The following is a 22,461-nucleotide window of genomic DNA, read 5'->3' on the forward strand; positions in this document are numbered from 1 at the left end:
TCTCTCCACCAATAAGCTGGTGAGTGGTGGGAGCTCTGGTGCACTATGGCTGCCGTCACATCATCCAGGTTGATGTTGCACACTGGTGGTGGTTGAGGAAATTCCCCTTTCCATGTAAAGTGCTGATAAAAGCAACGTATAAATGTAACAAACTATAATTATTATTCAGTCAAAAGTCAGATTTCAATGTGAACGTTTCTTAAAAAAGTCTTCTGAGACTAATTTAATAATACTGTACAATCCGCATTCATTTTACAGTAGTGACATCTCAATGAAATCTCTGGAGCTCTAAGAGCAATCTCCGAGCAATACAGATTTCCTCCGAGTACACATATGCCGTGGTCCATAAGGGACCTGAAGTTGAATATCTCTATTGTTCTTGCGCTTTTTCTTTCTCTCTCTGTGAATCTCTATTTTTGTTTCCTTCTTTTTTTATTTCTTTATGCCTCTCTCATCATAATTCTCACGACTCCTCATTACAGAGCTAAGGTGTCCGTCCCATGTGCGCCAGTCTCATTTGTTCCCGCCATGTGGTCTTCTTTTGTCAGAGTTATCAAGGATGCTTCTCTTGCTGTGGTTTGCTGATTGCTCTGGTCCCTCGGCCTTCAGAGCACCGACAAGCGTTCAACAACAATTCTAATATTAGATTTGTATCACAGATTGAAGCCAAGGACAAAAGTCTTGCAGGTCACACTTTAGATTAGGGTCCAATTCTTGCTATTAACTAACTATTAACTTTGCATTTTGCCTCTAATTACTGCTTATTAATAATTAGTAAGGATGTTATCATATTTATGTATCGGATGGGAATAGGATAGGATTAGACATGTAGAAAATAGTAATGCATAATAAGGCATTCGTATGTGCTTTATAAGTACTAATAAACAGATAATATCCTTGTAATATGCATGCTAATACGCAACTAGTTGATAGCGAGAATTGGACCCTAAACTAAAGTGTTACCGTTTGTGCAGTACAAGAGAAAACAGTTGATATTAATGCTGTTTGGACCAATACAAATGTTTGCATGCCACAATGAGACAGTTTTTTCTAAGTTATTTCAAAGTGCTATTGTACTGTAAAAAAAACGTATAAGATTATCAGAATATTATAAAGACTTGAAGGTGGATGTTTTTGTGCCACTAATAGCATGGAAATTCTACACTTTTCCTTATGGCTCTTATGGAAAATGTAACAACAAGACAGGTTAAATCACCTTGTGTCTTTAAAGCACGAAGAAATATGGACTGTATGGCTGGACACATTTGGAATTCCAGAGATGGAATTATATGTGACAGTTGTGAAGGGAATTGCAGGGTTTGGACTGCAGGTACTGAACTCAGATCAGCCGTAGTGTCAAAAACTCTTTACCTGAGAGTGACGCTTTACAGGAGAGATAGTCTCTATGCACTTTTTGACAGATACGAAGCTAAAAAGCCGTCTCATGTATAATTGTATCGCTTGGCATAAATACAACTGGCAACGACTTAATTAATCATAGGGTACTATATACACGTACACAAGCCACCGTAGGCTTTTGAGAGATCTGTATGTGCCCTAGGCTTAGAAACGGAGGCTGGAAGCCATCAAACATCCTACCGAAGTCTTGATAGGCTCGGGCGTACCAGGGGATAGCCAATCTGCCAGCCTTTTCCTCTCACATCAAGAGACTAGTGCCTTAAAAATTCTTTCAAAAACCTTCTCTGCAGCACAGTCTAGTTACCGCCCTTTCTCCTTCTTTTCTCCCCCCTTCCCTCCGTTCAGCTTCCCGTCTGTTGCATCCTCTGCGATGATTGACTCTCTTGAGGAAGGGGAAGGCTGTGTCCGGGCTCACATTTCCAGCCCTTTGTCCAACACAAAAGCATCTTTGTCGAGAGAGCTCAACCCCAGGCGCACCAGTGATTCCTTAGGGAGGGAATATTTTTCACTGCTATTTCATGTTTAATTCAGGTTGCGTCTGATTATAGCTTCACAGATTTGTGTTTGGATTTGCCTCGGTACAAAAACAGAAGTTTATCACGGCAGTAAATTTACTGCATGTCGTCATTTAAGTTCACAAGGACACTTTTTCTGCTCCGCTTTGTGGAATAATACATCCAATACACAGAAAGGGTTGTTTTTTTTTGTTTTTTCTCAACAAGTAAAAATCTAGCTCAAATTTGTTTGTTAAATGTTTTTCTGTGCCTCCGTTGCAGTTGTTATCAGTCGCAGAAAGTGATTCATGCTTAGCATTTGGGTAGATGATCCATGCGTTTATCCATTAAGCTACAGAATCCCGGGACAGACAGCGACAGACGTAGCAATGAAGTTATCAAATAAAGTTTATTTGAGGACTTTAATTGGTCATCAAGAATGATTTCAAATCAAAAATAATTATAGTAGTTATTGAAAAATAACTTGCTATCCAAATTGTTACATACATCATTGAAAATATAATTGTTTGCATGTCAGTTTAGACCTGGAGTGCTTACTCCTATTGCAGACATGATCAGTGTATCCATATATTATATAGACCTTTTATGCATATTTATGAACAAACTAATTCATATTCATGAGTTTGATGCCACAAGATCACTTAAGACAGTTATCTAAATGCTTCTAGATTGCTGTCAGTGTGAAATGACGATGTCTACCAAGAATCAAGCGCCACTTCTTCGCACCAGGAGTCTGTCTAATATATCCACAATCTGTAATAAACTCCTTTTTATATATACTCCTGATTGAAGTCAGAAATCTTGTAATTGACATGTCGACATTCCTTGCATTTAAATTAGCACGCTTCACTGAAGGAGGGTGTTAGATGGGATTTCTATTAGCCGTGTCACTGGATGTGTCATGCACTCATGTTGGCTTTGCAATGGTCAGTGTTAGTGCCGTGTTACACAAAAAAAAAACAGCTACACTAATTACATAGAGTTCCTCATTAGGCTGAAGTAAATGCGTCAAGTGGCACTACTTGAGTTCCACTTCACCTTAGACCTGCTAGCTAACACAAACTGTCACACTTTGTTTACTCTTATTTATGCTTTTCTTATACCTGCACTTGCTTAGAATTTTCTTTGAAAAAGATACATTTTTATTTGGCTACTATTCATACGTTTCTTTTGTTTAATATTAGCCGAGCTTAAAGGTGATTTTTGCGTGACTATTCTTGCATTATTACATTTGCTTAAATGTTGACATTTTCCTGAACACACCCCGGGAGGATCAAACTAAATGTGTTTTGAGCGGGCTTACACTTTTTTCCCCCTGCATTTTAGCATATAGGAAAACATCACCTCCATGTAAGCAAACTTTATGATGCTTAACTCAAAATAAGTAACCGCTTTCATATAGCTTTAATATCAGTTCTGTCTTTGAGCTGTTTTTCATGCTTAGTTTCATTAAATGGCCTGGGGATAGAGTTTGGAGTTCTAGAAGTTACTGTACGTTTTCATAGTGAACTCGAATTTTGAAAGATCAAGGAAAATTAGATTCTTTTCCCCTGATGTGACCCCTTTAAAATTGAAATGGAACATAGAGTACGACAGGAAATTAAGCTTTTTGCACTACATTCTTTAGGGAAAGAGAATCAACTGAATCCAGCTGGTGAAGCTCAGATGAGTGTGCATCATTTTGACAAACATTGATGGCATTCTCTTGCAGACTCTGTCGATGACTGTCCTAGTAACTGTTTTGGAAATGGAGACTGTGTGGATGGAAACTGCCACTGTTTTCCTGGCTTTAGAGGACCCGACTGCAGCAGAGGTGAGATTTCTGTTTACCTACTCCTCCATTAGCCTACTTTTCTCTCTTTTATTACTTTTGGTCCTACATGCCTGCAGTCTTTTCTGTTTCACTTTCTCTGTCACGTGCATTTTCTGTTTCTTACAAATATATTCATGGTTGCCATGGTTTTCATTATAAGTTATTTATATGTAATTGACATGAAGTAAATGATTGTATTAACGTGTGTGTGTGTGTGTGTGTGTGTGTGTGTGTGTGTGTGTGTGTGTGTGTGTGTGTGTGTGTGTGTGTGTGTATATATATATATACACATACACAAACACACACACACACACACATTTGTTTTTGACATATGGGGACATTCCATAGCCATAATGGTTTTTAATGGTAAGAGCATCTAGACAAAACAAAAAGAACACACAATTACGCCAATTAAAGAGGCTGCAAAATTTGTATGTCATATGTCATAAAAAACAAAGTATATATATAATAAATATAATATATATATATATATATATATATATATATATATATATATATATATATATATATATATATATATATATATATATATATATATATATATATATAATATGGACATGTCATAATGTATGCATTAGGGTTCATGCGATGAAAAGTTATGGTCTTGTTGTAGCTGAAGTATTTTGCCAGTTCTCCTGTGCCCTGTTATTTCACCATTGATTTTTTTCACACATGGATTCTGTTGCTCTTTCTCTCTCTGCTTTTTGCATGTTTCTAGTGTATTCTAGTCTCTTGATCATTCACTATTCAGAAATCCCATGTTCATACATAAAACTTCTGGATCAATATGGTTTCACTCCCTTTTACTACTGCAGCTATTGCTGCAGTGCTCATATTGATTTTCACACAGACATGAGTTGCCATCTTCTTCCAAGAGTCCAGCATGCCAGCACGAGCTACATTTGGCAGAATTTTTAACATGTTGTGTATGCGTGTACTCTTTCCAGCGTCCTGTCCGGTGCTCTGCAGTGGGAACGGGCAGTACCTCAAAGGCCGCTGCATGTGTCACAGCGGTTGGAAAGGATCCGAATGTGATGTTCCTACAAACCAGTGCATCGACATAACCTGCAGCGGTCATGGCACATGCATCGTGGGAACATGCATCTGTAATCCAGGCTACAAAGGGGAGAACTGCGAAGAAGGTAAATGAAAACATATATATATGTTTTTAAAATAAGTCTCAATTTTGATCATTTTATTATGCTGATTTGCTGCTCAAAGAGCATTTGTTATTATTATTATCAATGTTAAAAAAAAAAAATTCTGCTTAATATTAAGGCACTACCACACTTTAAAATATTATTTCAAAAATAAGCTACCTGGTTTTTCTTTATTGTAAATGTTATACATTTTCTTTATTGTATCAACAATTTGTTTTTTATTTCAATAAACTCAAAATTTTAAGGCAACCAGGTTACTTACTTTTTAAAGTTAAAGGTGCACTATGCAAATTTCCGTCCACTGGAGGGCGCCTATTCTAAACAAAGGCGGTGGAAAATAGGACTCGGGCAGAAATTATGTTCATGCTGCGGATATTAAAGTTACTGTAGTGTGAAGCAGAGCAGGACCGAGTGTTGTGGAGCTGTTATACAAACACACGGCACGCGAGTACCGGGACTTTTATTATGAAGGAACGGGACACAGTCGCCGGGCGCGAGCACTTCCACTTTTTCCTGTCACGATTATAAGGTAAAGCAGCTCTGTTTATCATATTAGATACATTTAAGTGTGTTTAAAATGATGTTATGACGTTACTCTGTGCGTTCGCTCGGCGCTGCTGTGACATGTTCACACTGCTAAGAGAAAAGTGCTTCTGCAGAATAAAACCGAAGGTAACGCAGATATGACACGATTGACAGGCGACTCGCTCAAATGCTATGTTGAAACGTCCCGGTCCTTAGTTAAAATAGCAATTTTCTCACAATTTACAAATAGCTAGAAACATTTGGGATATTGTAAGTACTCAACTGAACAAAATATATAACACTGGCCTAGTGGTTTTTGGATATTTTACTGCAAAAATACTACATAGTGCACCTTTAAGAGACCAGGTTTAAAAAAATGGGAAATCAGTAAGCATTCAATAAATTGATCAAAAGTGACAGTAAAGACATTTATAATGTTACAAATGATTTCTGTTTTAATAAAAAAATGTTGTTCTTTTGTACTTTCTTTTCATCAAATAATCTGTAAGAAAAGCTTCCACAACTGTTTTCAACATTTGGTAGTAATAAAAAATTGTTCAATCATATTAGAATGATTTCTGAAGGATCATTCTAATATGATTGTGACACTGAAGACTGGAAATTCACAGGAGTCAATTACATTTTAAATACATTAAAATGGAAAACTTCGAAACTTTTGACTGGTAGTAATATCACCTGCCAATCTATCATGTTGTAAGGATGTCTGAGCTATTTTAGTGGGGACTCTTTTCTTACACGCCACATTTTATGCACCAAAACACACAGAAATGGAGAAAGTCCGTCTTGGCCTTTTTTAGTATGCATACGTACCCTTTTGAATATTTAGGATGGGCGTACATGACCTTCGAGTTTGTAGCAGGCCCATAAGTATCTGACTCGTCTCGTATCGCCTAGGAAGTCTCCTCGCTTCTTTGCATGCATTATGGATAGTTCTGAGGGCCCAAAGCAATCCATTAAGAGAAGAACAATTCATTTGGGTCAAGATCCAATAAGTCAGATTTGTAGAGAGAAGTCTGAACTGAGACCAGAGCAGCCTAGCGAGAGGGGCGACCAAGCTGTGAAGAGATAAGATAAAAGTAGCATTTGTGTTTGGCAGTTTTTGAAGGCTCTCATTTCAAGATGAAAAATGGTCTGACCGATTTTGACAAATGGTACGTTCTGACTCTTCTGACCCCCGGCAATTCTATTTCGGGTCTCACCGTCGGCCGTCGGAGGAAGAGAATGCCGACGCTGGCCCTTTAACGGTTCTACCTTTCTTCGCCGCGACCTTCAGGCGGTGATGATTAATTGCCAGGAGAGAGGCTCTTGTCATTTAGCCTATGATCTCTGTGCCTTGTGCCCAAACCATCTGCTAAGAGACCTGAACTCCTGCTCATCTATAGGAACGGCCTCTCCACCCATTTGTGTCATGGTAAAGGGAGTCGGCAATGTAGCGACCCCATCCCTCCTTTCCCATCATCTCCCAGCTGGCCTCATGTTAGCCATCTGTGAGGGCACATTCTTGTTTCACACCTGCATTTTCGAATAGTTATACACTGCCGTTCAAAAGTTTGGAGGCGGCGCATTACATTGATAATAATAAGAAATGTTTATTGACCAGAAAATCAGCATATTAAAATGATTTCTGAAGGATCATGTGACACTGAAGACTGGATTAATGATGCCGAAGATTCAGCTTTGGGTCACAGGAATAAGTTACATTTTTAAATATCTTGAATATTGAAAACAGTTATTTTTAAATTGCAATATAATTTCACAATATTGTTGTTACTTATCACTCATATTTTTATTGATGCATTCTAGCATTCTATTGTTATTTTTTTAGCATTCTATTGGTCATTCTTGTATTCTATCGTTTGTTAATCATAGAATTCGATCATTCATTCTAGCATTCAGTCTTATTTGTTGTGGCTTTTTATTGTTCGTTGAAGAATTTTTGCTTTAGCATTAGAGCGTTCACTTATTCATTTTAGCATTCTATTATTCATTACTGTCTATCTAACCTAAAACTTTCTAACTAGCTTTCTAGTTTAATATGTATTCTATTAATTTTAAGGCATTTTCAGCATTTTCTAAATGGTGCACAACCCTGCTATCTAAAAAAAAAAAAAATCCCCCTTTGAACATCCCATTCCCGTAGGCCCTATCGTTTTTAAAGTCAAATGGGTTGCAAAAACTGCAAAAGTGTTTATTTTACGAACATCCGTCTTGAGAGTGTTTGTTGGGGGTGACTGATTCTGGTTCGTTCTTCAACAAGGATTAGAAATGAATTAAGAGTAACTTGGGTACAGGAAGCTGAGTTTTGCGCCCATGGGCCATTGTAGGTGTCCTTGTTTGCATTCTGTCACGCTTGGTTTTGGGTTCACAGTAAGTGGGGGGACCACATCCAGCATCTCTTTTCAATTTAGCAGAACATGCTCCGACCGCGGCAGGCTTTTCCCTTCCCGGCGCTGAGAGGAAATCTCATTACCAGCAGCTAGAGAAGTCAGAGAGAGAGAGAAAGAGAGAGAGAGAGAGAGAGAGAGAGCGAGAGAGTGAGTGAGCAACGCTCTTCCCACCTGCCAGTTTACTCCACGACAGCGAATGCTGCCATTTAATTTGACCGGTTTTAAATCCCGTTTCTCTCAGGGTTTTTGGAAGTGTAAGGCCTCCTCAGACGCGGCTGGTGATGTGGCGTGCTCTCCGCTACAAGAGCTAACTCTCTAGAGTCGTTCTTTTCTTTTTTGGTCTATAGGACGGATGACTAAGGCCTGAGTCACTCACTGAAAGTTAGATGAACAACAAGGCACACTGAGCTATGATAGTTTAATGTGAATACGTGCGTGTGTTCTAGTGCACTTGCTGATGTGAAATAGCTTTTCTGGTGTATTTTAACTTTAGATTTCTGCTTTGAATTAGCTATATGAAAAATGAGTTAATTAATACTATGTGTTCTGTTATGTGTGTGTTATTGTGCAGTGGACTGCCTGGACCCGACCTGCTCAGGGAGAGGTGTCTGTGTACGTGGAGAGTGCCACTGTTTTGTAGGTTGGGGGGGACCTGGATGCGAGAGTCCGCGTGCTTCCTGTATGGAGCAGTGCTCTGGACATGGGAACTTCTTGGCTGAAACCAACACCTGTAACTGTGACCCCAACTGGACTGGTCATGACTGCTCCACGGGTCAGTACAGTGATGGAATGCCCTATGCTGTCTGTCTGTCTGTCTGTCTGTCTGCCTATCTATCTGTCTGTTTATTATAGCTATATTTTAAGGCAGCGGCTACCTGCACTAAGTGTAAATAGAATCTAGTAATCCAAATAGTGATAGATACTATTTAAACCAAGTGTAAATAGCAACTCGATTATATTTACACTGTGCAAACAGCATATTTTCTTAATGATAATTGCTATTTACACTAAGTGCAAATATTATAGATGCTATTTATACTAAGTGCAAATAACAACAGGTGCAAATAGCTGTAGATTCTATTGACTAAGTGAAAATAGTTATATATTCTATCATATACATCATATATCATATATCATTACATCATATAAAAGTAGTAATAAGTAGTAATTACATGTAATTTAGACTTTATTTTGACAGATACATACTATTTGCACCTCAGTATTTTTGTGCATTAACTCTTTCCCGGCCAAATACGGAATTCTCTTTTATTTGTGGAAAAATACTTTCCCGGCCTAACAGAGATTTTCTGAGTTTCTGTGTTTTCACTGTTAGACGCTAGGGGAGGCTCCATTACGCATCTTCTGAATGACTGCTGAGTCTCCTGATCAAAACACACGCAAGTAAAGACGGAGTAGATGGAATAACGCCTTAAAGGGACAATAAAAGCCCTCCCTACACCTATCCCAAGCCCTACCCAATCAATTATTTTATTATACTTAAACATTTAGTTTGGCACTTTATTTCCACATTTAGAGCATTTTTTTAATTTTTATTGAAAGTAAATGCCTTTCCGATATGATTTGTGATGAGAAAAGAGAAAAGAGCGAGCTCTGCAAAAGGCGGATTCGACCCTGTGTTGATCGCGTCACTGAAGATGCTGAATTATGGGCGTTTTTTAATGTTGTTTAGCACAGCCAGTCATTGTTAGGCGGATCTAGTGCGAATAGCACTTTCCAAGGCACGCTATTTGCACTTGGTGTAAAATAGACACTCCGTTTTGTTTATTACAGAACACATTTAAATACTTTTAGTGTTAGTTAAAAAAACTGGCACCACTTTTTTGCCGTCTTATCAATTTCCATTGGATAAAATCCACATTAAAAGATCCACACTGCATTTTTTTTCTCCTTGAATATCCTGTTGACAATACATCAAATTACGGTACTAAAATAAGGTTGCCAATGATGATTCACGTTCACTTTATAGTATTATCAAGCATTACCAACCATTCTTGAACTAAATCAACTTTTGAATCAGTTCTATAAAACAAACAGTTTGGATAAAAATGTATTGATTTTTGACGCTTTACACTGTAAAAAACTATTGTTGGTTTAACTTAAAAAAGTAAGTAACCTGGTTGCCTTAATTTTGAGTTTATTGAAATTAAAAATTTGAGTTGATACAATGAAGGACATTGGTTTAATAAATAGAAATTCAAAATATTATTGTATCTGAACCACATTAAAAATAAATTGATAAATCATAAAAACAGCACAATTTGGCATGTTTCACTGCATCTTGAAAAAATAAAACACACCCAATATGCTTACAAAATCTTTTAATAATATTTGAATAAAGGTTGGCGATTCTCAAAAATCATTGTATTAAGTCAAAATTTTAATTTAATTGAACTGAAACTTTTAAGGCAACCAGATAACTATGCTACAGAAGTATTGTTAATTTCATCAGCTATTTTTTTTTAAATTAGGAGATAGATATACATATATCTCATACGTGTGTGTGTGTGTGTGTGTGTGTGTGTGTGTGTGTGTGTGTGTGTGTGTGTGTGTGTGTGTGTGTGTGTGTGTGTGTGTGTGTGTGTGTGTGTGTGTGTGTGTGTGTGTGTGTGTGTGTGTGTGTGTGTGTGCGTGCGTGCGTGCGTGCGTGCGTGCGTGTGCGTGTGCGCGCGTGTGTGTGTGCGTATCTCCTTTATACTGAGTAATTACCATATTCAAAGGAAATATTGCTGATTCTTGACCTTTGATTTAAAAGTATCTAACGCAAATAGCTGCCTCATCTGATCATATCAGTTGTCTGTGCCTCGGACCGCAGTATGGGGGACAGTGTTAACGTCACACTAATCTGAAGGGCAAATCGCACACCTGTGTTTGTGAATTTATCTCTTTGTGAGTGGTTCGCCACATATTTATGTCTGCCTGTGCATGAACTGATTTATGTTAAAATCTCCTAAACCCTCTAAATGAAACTTGATGCAGCTTATCTTTGCGAATCTTCACGCCACCTGTTGCCATGACAGCGGTGACTACAGGTGTCAGGGTGTAATTTCATGCTCCACATAATTTACCTCACTGTTCTCGGCTTGTGTGATTGAGAAAATTCCGAGAAAACAATATATGCAAAGTGCTCCGGCAAACGTTCAGTCTATTAGCTATAATAAACCGTTTGAATTAGAATCACTTCAAAGACATTTTTTCCTTCTGAATTAAGCGGCCATTTCTAAACTCGGTTGATAAAGTTAGCACTGTGCCGTTTCCTTTCTTTTGTGCCATCAAGAATAAGCAGTTTGGTCAAATTCTCCATGGTTTCTAAAGACTTTAGTCGCCTCCCCACGACCACTCTCCCGGTCATGCCTGACCAGCTTTTCACAGAGATTTTTCCACATTTGAGTTGTTTCAGTCACGCTAGTTAGACCTCCATCAGGAGGTGGGGGTGAAACTGCGGTGTTTGATACAGCAAAAGAAGTTTAGCACCTCATAGCGAAGAACGAGAGCCAGGTTCTGACAGGGACCTGTGGATACTGTGCTTTGATTTTCCTTCAAGCTGGTTCACTGATGTCTTCTTTTATCACTCTGGACAGGAGTCTCAAATTTGCGGTTTTGTTCATGTGAAAGACAATCTTTGAAATCCTGACAGCAGTATAGTTGTTTGAATCCAGGAGCCGATTGTAAACACAAGTCTTTAGCGACCCGGGATGTCATTCTCTACCCTCGTCCCCATTCATTTTTTTAAAGTTAGACATCAACCTTCTTAGTATTCCTCAATCAATTCATTATAACAAGAATACCCCCCCCCCACACACACACACACACACACATAGACACACACCAAATTTGAAATTTTTGCACTGCTCTGCTGCATTTCATTACGCAGCACTCTGCATGTTTGGATGACAAAAGGTTTAAAAGTTACGTTTTTTGTCTGGTTTGCCTCAGGTCTAATAGCGCTCATCAATGTCAAAATGATTGAGGTGGCCAATCAAATAAAAGTAGGCTGGGTTTATGTTCCTTTTTGGCTAGTGGACACAGTCTTCACACACAGACGAGCGCATCAATCTACCGTCTAATGCATTATTCTCTGTGAAATCACAAAACAAAATGCACACAAACGTGTCCCTGCTTATGATATACAATCATCTTTGATTTTAATGAAAAAAAAAAAAAAAAAAAGTATATGAGGGCGGATTAAAATCCGGAACCTTTGGCATAGTTTACAAAAATTCTTCCACGAGACCATTAGGGAATTTGAACGTCAATAGCAGATCTATCTATGTATTTACTAATGCAAAGAATCTCGGGACTGATAATATATTTCACGCAAATTAATGCAAATATTGTTTGCAAATGTTCCTAGAATTACTATTAGGCCAAGAATTAGAATTAGAATTAGGCCAAGATTTTTTATAAAAATAAAAATAAATTGGTTTACCCCAATGATCAAGACATAGTTACGGCCTTGATAGGAAGTTACATCAGCAAAACTTGAAATGCCTATCAAAAAAATAAAATAAAAAAATAATAATAATAAAAAAAATGTTTGTCTGCAAAACTTATTTTAAGGATTTAAGGATTTGAATTTGTATTAAGGTCATATACCAATACACTGTTCCATTGTAAATCATGAAATAATTATCACTAATAATTTGAAAATGTATTGTAAAAGTCATTATTTGAGTTGGAAACAGACATGTTTACTTGTCAGTTATTAGTTTTTCATTTTCTGTAACGCAGGGCAGAAAGCCAAATGCCATTTTGCTGCACCAGTTTTAAAGCAGGGGCATTTATTATTAATATCTCTCCAAAGTGCTCAAAAGCTGTGATGCAATATTGTTATTTTGGTCACTGTTATTGTAAACACCAGGCTTTAGGAGATCAGAGAACTAAGGGAAGTTTGCTTCAGCAAACTTTTGAAACACAACTATCTGTGAATATGAATTACACTTTAATGCCACACAGACAGACTGACCTATTAGGTAATCCAAGGGATTTGCTGGAAATAGCCATTTAAAGCCTGGCTTCTCAAGCGAAAGATGCAGCATGACTAAATTATTACGAGACTTGTACTCTCCTTCGCCGGCCTCTGCTTTAACTCGTGGATATGAATTGCAACGGCTCCAGAAAAACAGCCAGCAAGTTTAACGCATTTTGTTATTGATACATTGTAAAAAGGGAGCTTTGGTAAATTATTGAATTGTATTTTTTGCATATAAAACCAAATACAATTAAATTCCACTATATTAACCCCTTTAGCAAACATCTGATAACTGATTTGTTTGCTGCAAATTTGATTCAATCCATTCCACTGGTAATGGTTATAACATAAATGTTGGGGATAAAATAAATGTTATCCCATAAAACTAAGCAGAGATAAGGAGAAACGCTTTCCATCTCTCTTTCTTTTCACCCTGTTTTGTCTCAGTTCTCTTGGTCACTTCTGGTAATTGAATAAGAAAGCTTTCAGATCCAGAATCTCTGCAGGCTGGCAGCTCCAACACATTCTGAAATGAGCTGTTGCGAACAATCAAGATCTGCATCAATTAGTTCTCCTCCTCCGTTAAAGGACGCAAAGCAGGAGTTACCCAATTATTGTACAACGTTCATAAAGTCTTTGCCCTGCAGTGAAGCATTGTGGGAACGATTCACAGATGGTATCATCTTGTCACTTGGCTGCTGTTACCTTTATGAGAATCGCTTTGAGGAGCACCTTTATTAGAAAACGATATCCGCGTTATCAAGCGAGCAGTATGCGACAGAGCGAGGGGCGAAATAGTAAGCAAATTGAAAGAGGGAAAATAAAGGAGAGTAAGAACGTGAGAAAATGAGCAACTGTGTGTCTCCTTGACAACTTTAAGCAATGCAATGCCATTAGGATGCCTCTAATTGAAATGTTGCATGTGAAATTAAGGGCATTTACATAATTTAACAAAGGCCCAGTGCTGTAATTAGCATGAGGGAAGGATTTCTTTTCCCCCTTCAAGCTTTTAAATCTGGTAATGCCATGTTATGGTTTGTGCCTGAAAAGACTAACTTGACTCTGTTTAATTTGTAACAATGACAAAATGCAGAGTTACATGAACATAATTGACTCATTATTGGCCTATAAGCGAACACTCTGGCTCCCGTCTGCATAGATTTGGCTAATTGGATAACCGTACATAATCACTGTTCTATACTTTGAAGACGGCTCTTATCTGCACAGCTGAAAATATGTTGTTGTTGTTGTTGTTTTTTGTATTATTTATCTATTTTATGTATCCACTTTAAATCTGTGTGTGGCCCCGGTACAGCCCACATTATGGAGACAAAATGTCCCCTCAAAGATGGAAATATCCAAAAACCTTGTCCTTGTGGGGACATTTTTTGGTCCCCATGAGGAAACCCGCTTATACATCATACTAGCGATGTTTTCTGAAAATGTAAACATGCAGAACGTTTCCTGTGATTGTGACAGTATAACAATCGTTATGTTTATGGAAATTTCCTGTGTGTGTGTGTGTGTGCGCAATATTTTACAGCATGGCAGGACACATTTTAACAAATAAATATAAATTTTAATTTAATATTTTTGTTTAGTTTTAATTGTTTTTGGTGAAAATTAATACAAATCTACAAAAAAAAAAATATATATATATATAGCTCCTTTAACTGAGCGCCATTTTTCTCACTTATTGCCTTTTTTGTCTTTGCTCATCCTTTTATATTGTTCTGGGGTATGCATTTTTTGAAAGTACATTCAAATTCCTCCAAAAAGATTCAAACGGTTAATGAATCAGTGAATCGATCAATGATTCGGGTCGCCAATGTTACGTGATTTCAGCTGAACTGCTGACATTGGCGACCCGAATCATTGATCGATTCACACCGTTTGAATCTTTTTGGAGGTACGCGGAAGAGAAGACAATGCTGAATAAATTCATAGTTTTTGATATTTTTGGACCAAAATGTATTTTCGATGCTTCAAGAGATTCTAATCAACCAACTGATGTCACATATGGACTACTTTGATGATGTTTTTATTCCCTTTCTGGACATGGACAGTAAAGTGGGCATTAAAATATAACTAAAATAGTTATAGCTCTGGGACTAAATATAAAATATCTTAAACTGTGTTCCGATGATGAACAAAGGTCTTACATGTGTGGAACGACATTAGGGTGAGTCATTAATGACATCAATTTCATTTTTGGGTGAAATAACCCTTTAAGGCAGAAGACGAGCAAGCGCTTTGAATGAACATAGCGATATTGTCCACTGGTGTGTTAACTATAAGTTACCTTTATAGTTATCAATTTTGCCGTGAAGGGGCCCTTATACTGAATATTTATCCTTTTTATGTCTCTGGAACTTTTTCATTATGTCACGATTTCAAGCTCGCCAAACATGAAGTGAAGTGTTATGTGAATTATTTTGCACTACTGGCTCAGCCAAAGCTTCCCAGAGCCCTCAGAAGCAGAGATCATTTTATTTGTGAAATAAAATACATTTATTTGTGCTGCTTCAGCTTTCCCCTCATTACTTATGCAGTGAAACCGACTTAAATAATCCAGCGTGTGTCTCCATTTCTATTGGAAGTCAAAATTGGATTTTGTTCTTTTACTTTTCTTTCTTCTTTTTTCGCCTTCTCCCCTCAACACAAGGGGATGAATTCCCCCCAAAAAGAAGGAATCCAAAAAGGAAGAGACACAGCAGAAAAGCTGCCCTGTTAAACCTCCCACAATCCTCGAACCCCTGCTTTGTAATGGTCTTATTAGATTTGTATTGTCCAAAAGGGATTGCCCCCTTTTATGAGGTGCAGGAATTTCTTTTCACTACCCATCAGACAAGGTAGTGGAGCGTGGCCGTCCCATCACTGACAATAACTCCTGGATTTGCTTTCTCTTTACCTCCTGTCCCAACTACTATTCGGGTAACACCCCTTCTCTCCCCGTGTCCCACAGAGCTATGCGCAGCCGACTGTGGTGGACATGGCATCTGCGTGGCGGGCAGCTGTCGCTGCGACGAGGGCTGGATGGGCGCTGGGTGTGAACAACGGGCTTGTCACCCACGCTGCAGCGAGCATGGAACCTGCAAGGACGGGAAGTGTGAATGCAGCCCGGGATGGAACGGAGAACATTGCACCATCGGTAAGGAGCGCTCGTTCATGTGTGCGTCAAGTGTGGGATGGGGGCGGAGTCGTGGCGGGGGGAAGGTGTGAGAAAAGCATGCGTAATTGAATTTGTGCAACTCGGCATAGCATGAACAGGTTTGCTCAAGGATATGAAGCTTGTCTTCATGCATTTTAATGTGAGAATGTGCTAAGGTGTCTTTTCATTTCTACTCATCATTTCCCTCCTTTCTTATTCTCTTTCTCGTTCCTTTTGATTAGTCCATTTTGAACACAAACATTTGCATTGCACGAGCAGAGCAGTCACTGGAAAGACGTTCTTTATGTTAGGAAATTAAATTGCAAAGATGTTATTGTTTTATTATTTTAAAATATTCATTATTTTTGCAATTTCTTTTGGTAAAGCTATTGTTTAAGTTACACGTTTCAGCTTTAATATAGTTTTATTTAAACCCAAATATACCAATGTATTTTTTTTAAAACATTACCTGAATTCCAAAAAAATATAGCCTACCAATGTATATAATCACATTTATTAACACTGTATATCTTACCATTACATTTTTGACACACAAATTACAATGTCTCTAAATTATATTAACATTATACAATTTTGCAGTTTTACACAATCTATTACATGCTCTCTCTTTAGTATAATTGTTGTAAACAGTTTTGTTTTCACAGTTTTGATATATATAATAAACTTTTATAATTATATAACAATACTCACAAAAACTTAATACAGCTAGTATTTAAAGATGACTGCTTAATGGGATGAAGCAACTTCGGTTTACTTGATTTAAAAAAAATAATAATCATGTTAAAATGTATCAAATATGATACATCAGGCTTTTGAGGAATGCTCATCTCTCAGTCATGATATTATATTGCATTATATGTTTTTGTCCCCCACAATAAAATCTACTGAGCTTTGATCATAAAACTATTTTGAACAACAATATATATAGTATTAAAAAATAATTTAATTATCATCTTGCTAAGATATTATTAGTAGTATTTTAAGTAGCCTTTAAGTAGTCATAAAGATCTAATTTACATTAAAAACTTTTAGAATTTAATCTGCAACTGCACCAAATTGCATATTTCTACTCAGTTTGGGTCTCTAAATAAAATGGAGGTGGTTTTTTTTTTGTTTGTTTTTCTCGAGTGTAAGCTGCATATTCTCGAGTCATAAAAGTAACTTGATGTATCAAATTCACACAGCGGAATTTGCGAGCGGAAAGACTGAATCCTTCTCCAAAGAGGAATCCTTTTATTTTTAATATTAAAAAATGTTTGTGTGCTGCTGCGCATCACTGTGTCTTTAATAAGCAGTGTGTACACTTTGAGCACCTGCCTATAGGCACATATCACTAAAATTCTCTTTAAATAAAAAAAATATATATATTGCCATTGACTTTACAGTTTTTGTTGGTCAATGGTGAAGTCGATTTCAGTTGCCTCCAAACAGCAGCGTGCCAACAATGCGCCTGAACACACCTCGTTTTCAGACCAGCATGCCCATGGGCAAACAGATGGGCGGGAATGCATTTGGGAAAGCAAAAGTGGCAAATGATAACTTTGTCAGGCTGAAACTAGCAAAAACTAGCAAAAAAAAAACTTGTCGCACCTGGCGTCGGATGTATGATAGGGCCCCTAAATGTCTGTCATTTCATTTGATCAGTTTTTACAACTATTGTAGTCAAACCTGTTGTCATGTTAAGCTGTTGTAAGTTATTTTATTTAGATGTTTGTTAAAGTGAAGTAATGACCATTTGTTTAGAGAAGTATATTTAAAAATACTTTCAGGCCATATCTTGTACCTTATCTGTGGGAAGAGCCACCTAACCCTAACCCTTAAATCAAAGAGCAATGATTGGTTGATAAGTGTTGCCCATAATAGATACCATAACCCTAAAATTTGATGGTTGATTGGAATGTTCCAATCAACAGGTTCATATTAAAGGGCTAGTTCACCAAAAAATTTAAATGTTGTCATTACCAATTCACTCTCATTTAGTAAGACACCCGTAAGACCTCCGTTCATCTTCGGAACACAAATGAAGATATTTTTGTTGAAATCCGATGGCTAAGAAAGGCCTCCATTGACACCAATGTCATTTCCTCTCTCAAGACCCATATAAGGTACTAAAGATGTCGTTACAAACTCCATCTCACTACAGTGATTCTACAATAAATTTATGAAGCGACGAGAATAGTTTTTGTGTGCAAAAGAAAAACAACGAAATAATGACTTATGTAGTGATGGGCCGATTTCAAAACAAAGCTCCCTGAAGCTTCGGAGCTCAACGAATCAGCGTATCAATTCATGATTCGGATCGTGTGTCAAAACGCACATTGACACATGACATTGGCAATCCGAATATGCTGATTCATAACAGTTCAAAGCTTTGTTTTGAAATAGGCCATCACTATAGAAGTCATTATTTATTTATTTTTTTGCGCACAACAACTATTCTCGTCGCTTCATAAAATGATTGTAGAATCACTGTAGTGAGATGGACTTTGTAACGACATCTTTAGTGCTTTTATGGGTCTTGAGAGAGGAAATGACATTGGTGTCAATGGAGGCCTTTCTGAGCCATCGGATTACAACCAAAATATCATCATTTGTGTTCCGAAGATGAACGGATGTCTTACGCGTGACGATGACATGAGAGTAATTAATGACAGAATTTTCATTTTTGGGTGAACTAACTCTTTAAGTGTGTAACGTTTGTCTTCCATCTCACCTAAAGAATCTGTTCTGTGAGTTCTGTGAGACTGCATTTACCAGTGTGTGTCTCTGAATCAGTGTGTCTTTTTCTGTTCTACTTTTCATCTCTCATCTCCTCTATCTTATCTAAAAACATCCAAGTTATATCTCCTCTGTTAAAGGAACCACGAACCACATAGTCTGATCTGGTATTGTTTTTATCCAGCTGTAACATTTGATTTTGACTCTAAATTTATCAGTCAGTGACCAGAAAAGAAAAGACTCTACAGTAACAGCTCCTCGCAAAACAGTTGAATAGAGCGCAATTTTTTTTAAATAATAAAAATTATTACATTTTGATCTTATAAACGTCCTATTTTAGGAAACCTGGATATCTTCGAATGCAAGGGCGTTGCTAGTTTCATTCCCAGAGCTAGAACAATAGCTTTCTGTCTTTTAATATTTTCTTGATGCATTATTGATGTTCTTCATACATGTACCATAGTGAGACAAAGCATCCCAACAGCAGGGACCATACATCCATCCCCCATACATCCATTCGTGTTCCATTAAAGGTGGTAAGTGTGACGGTCCATGATGTAATGTAAAGAATGTTTGACAGATGACGTATTGCTTTTCCACTGCTGCATTATTGGAGAGTGGCTGTCTCGTCAGTGACATGCTCCTAACAATTTTATAGAATTAGTAACATGTGAATTATATTTATAACATTAAATGCTAAAACCTTCCAAAAAGTAGTTGAAACATAATTCATTACCACCCTCCATTTATAAAGCTATGTAATATGCATTGTACACTCGTTTTTGATTTTAACTACATGTTTTTTTAACAACTTTAACTAATAACTCTTACCAAAAAGTCTGCATCCAATTTATTATACAAATATTCATATCGCATTATCAACCTCCATTCATAAAGCTGCATAATATGCACTGTTATGCACTTGGAAGTTAAAAAGAATAGAATGTGCAACACAGGGAATTATGAATAGCTTTATAATGTTTTATACAGGCTTCAAAAAATTGTTGACAAAAACATCTTACTCCTAGCACTGATAAACTGGGACTTCTCTCTACATTCTCTTGCTCTTTCTCTCTCTCTTTCTCTCTCTCTTTCTCTACCCTGTCACACCATACCTTTAACTTTCTCCCAGCCTGTGATGTGATGTTTTGCTTGTTGCATGTTGTTGTCCTCGCAATCGCTTTTTCAGCCCCTCTGTGTTTCAGTTAACTTAGATGTCTCGAGCAACCAGCCCATGCCTCTAGCTGTCTGTGTCTTGTCATGGAAGCAGCACTGTTCAAAACTTCCCTTATATGTCCTTGTCTTTTATCTCCCCCTAAAGCTCACTATCTGGATAAGGTAGTGAAAGGTATGGCACTCCTCCTGTCCTATCTTTTCTCTCATTTTTCCATCAGCCCATCCTTCAAAAAGCTCATCTTTAGGGTGCGCTCATATTTTCATTCAGCCCGTGTTACGCAGTCCTTGTCGAATCATGCTGCTGTCGTACCAACACATTCAATACGCTGCTTTGCCACATCCCCACTTAGCACCTTCACGCCCGCTGAGTGGGCGGCACGAGAGCCGGAGCATCTCCTTAGCCGCTGTATCCCTGCTGTGGAACTTAGGGGGATGGATGGCCTACAGGATCCAAGGAGGGAGGGATGTTGGAGGGTCACGGACCTTGCCAACCGGCGCCATGCATAATGGATGTTCGGTGCAGCTGTGTAGCACAGCAGAGGGGGTTCGGGAGGAGGGGTGGGGGTTCAGAGAGGTGCTGAAGCGGCAGCCTCTCTAATTAAAGCATGCTATGCACCGGTGATGCCAGAGCCCTGAGCTACTAACACCCCCTACCTGCTCGTTGTTTTTCCCTTTCTTGTCTCTGGTTTTCTTTGCTCTGCGAGCCCCACCCCTTCCCTCCCTTTCTCCCCGCATAGAGAGGCAGAGCGGCTAGCGTGAGCTCCAGGGGGTCGCGCAAGGCGGTTCGTGGCCCTCTGGAGCTGTTTCAGCCTGATGCGCGGGTGCGCTCCACAGGGGCCTCACTCTGAAAGGGCTGCCAATTAAGCTGAACTGCTGCCAGCAGAGCACAGATCTTTATTTATTTAGCTCTTTAATAAGCATTCAGAACAGACCATTCAGACGTCTCGCCACTGCAGACTCTGCAGCTGTTTGTCTGTTTGGTTGTTTAAGGAGGAACCTGCTGTCTACTGGTCAAGCTCAGCCTTTGCTTGTTAGCAAAGCATATAACTGTCACTGTCTGCCTTGTAGCACAAAAAGATTGTCCTTACACCAAAGTGAGGTCAGCTGGAGACTGCAATTGTGGGTACAACCTTGTACCTCCGTAACCTCCTAAAAAAGACAAGAGCTGGGATTAAAAGGTCTTGTTCCAGATGCCATCCTTAGTCCTACTCAAAGGCAAGTGTGCTGTACAAGTCCTGGAAAGTGAAGCTAAAATGTTTTGATCGTCCCCCAGGAGGCTGAATCCAGCATAGCTCATAAACACCGCCCTCACCAAGTAATCTAATGGGACGTGAGACAAACGAAAATTACACTTCAAATAGAAACATTTCAAAGATGGTTTGTCATTTTAAGTAGTTTAGTTATAGTTAGTTATCTGATGCTATAAAAACTGGGGTGTGACGTCATGGTTAATGGATTCTCTATACGTAGTCACTGAGGCAACCAACAGATTGTGGATCTTCGGAAGGAGATTGGAGCTTTCATTTCTATATTTCCATAACTGTTTATTTCACGCCAACATAATGAGTAACACAGTAAACTGTGTTAAGCGATTATGCGGGAGTGTGGGCGGGCCTTGATACTGCGGCTCCACTGCTGCGCAGGCTTGGCCTCCAAATCTGAATAATTAGCGAAAGATGTCAGCGCCATGTACATTGGTGGGTTTTCTACAAGGGAGGAGAGTGAAGGAATGTCTTCCATCTTTTTTTTACAGTCTATGTGACGAAGAGTAGTACTCCGCTGTGAATTATCCAGCTTCAAGGACACATTACAAAGGTCGCTGCAAAGGGCAACCTACTTCCTCTGGAGGTCCACCTGCCTGAGTTTAGCTTCAGTTTGATCCAGATGCCCAGAACTTATGAGCATCAATGAAGATCTTGATTAGTTAGTTCTGGTGTGTTTAACTTGGCTTATATCTTATGGAAGGGTTATAAAGGAATCTGGTCCTCCAGGAGCATGTTTGGACAAGAACATGAGACTACAAGTTACCACAAGATTGCCATTTGTGATGCATCGCAAATGAGTGCCATGAATCAGTGTATCAAGAGCATGTGCTCTAACTATTATTCAAAAGCTCCATCACTCAGAATTATGGCATCTGTGCAGCTATGTTATAATGTAAGTCAACATTTCAGCCCCCTTTCTTGATGGCTTCTCCATTTAGGTGCAGACTTACATGCTACGGTAATGATCAGCAATTCATTTTTTGTTTCTTGCGTCAGATGGTACCAAATGTGCTACATATATCAGTTATTGAAGCACAGCTGTCTTGGAACATTGAGCACATGATGCACAAAGCCTGGATGAAAACACTGCATGCCATTCTGCATTGAGCCATCTTTAGAAATGATCATGGCTTTTAGAGGCATCTCGGATTTCCTTCTTATCAGGCATCCACCACCTTTCTTTCCCCATACAAACTCCCACTCTCACACTCTCCCTTCCTTTAGTCTCTGTGATGTTCGAGCAGTGGCTGTGCTAACTGTCGCTGACAAAATAGGTCAG

At 38.4% G+C, this 22,461-nt stretch overlaps 1 protein-coding gene across 10 annotated transcripts in view; it reads left to right on the forward strand.

Moving 5' to 3' along the window:
* Nucleotides 1-22,461, forward strand: part of tenm4 (teneurin transmembrane protein 4) — a 294,119-nt gene that overhangs the window by 186,901 nt on the left and 84,757 nt on the right. For 7 of the 10 annotated variants that reach the window (XM_067450936.1, XM_067450931.1, XM_067450930.1 and 4 more), the window contains 5 exons: nt 3,646-3,747; nt 4,716-4,910; nt 8,433-8,633; nt 15,817-16,002; nt 20,063-20,089. In XM_067450936.1, coding sequence (XP_067307037.1) covers nt 3,646-3,747; nt 4,716-4,910; nt 8,433-8,633; nt 15,817-16,002; nt 20,063-20,089 — 711 coding nt within the window. The remainder of the gene's footprint in view (nt 1-3,645; nt 3,748-4,715; nt 4,911-8,432; nt 8,634-15,816; nt 16,003-20,062; nt 20,090-22,461) is intronic. The other 3 variants (XM_067450932.1, XM_067450937.1, XM_067450940.1) reach the window with 1 other exon arrangement.

This window comes from Pseudorasbora parva, chromosome 8 (genome assembly GCF_024679245.1).
Source record: "Pseudorasbora parva isolate DD20220531a chromosome 8, ASM2467924v1, whole genome shotgun sequence".
In the NCBI taxonomy this organism is placed as follows: domain Eukaryota; kingdom Metazoa; phylum Chordata; class Actinopteri; order Cypriniformes; family Gobionidae; genus Pseudorasbora; species Pseudorasbora parva.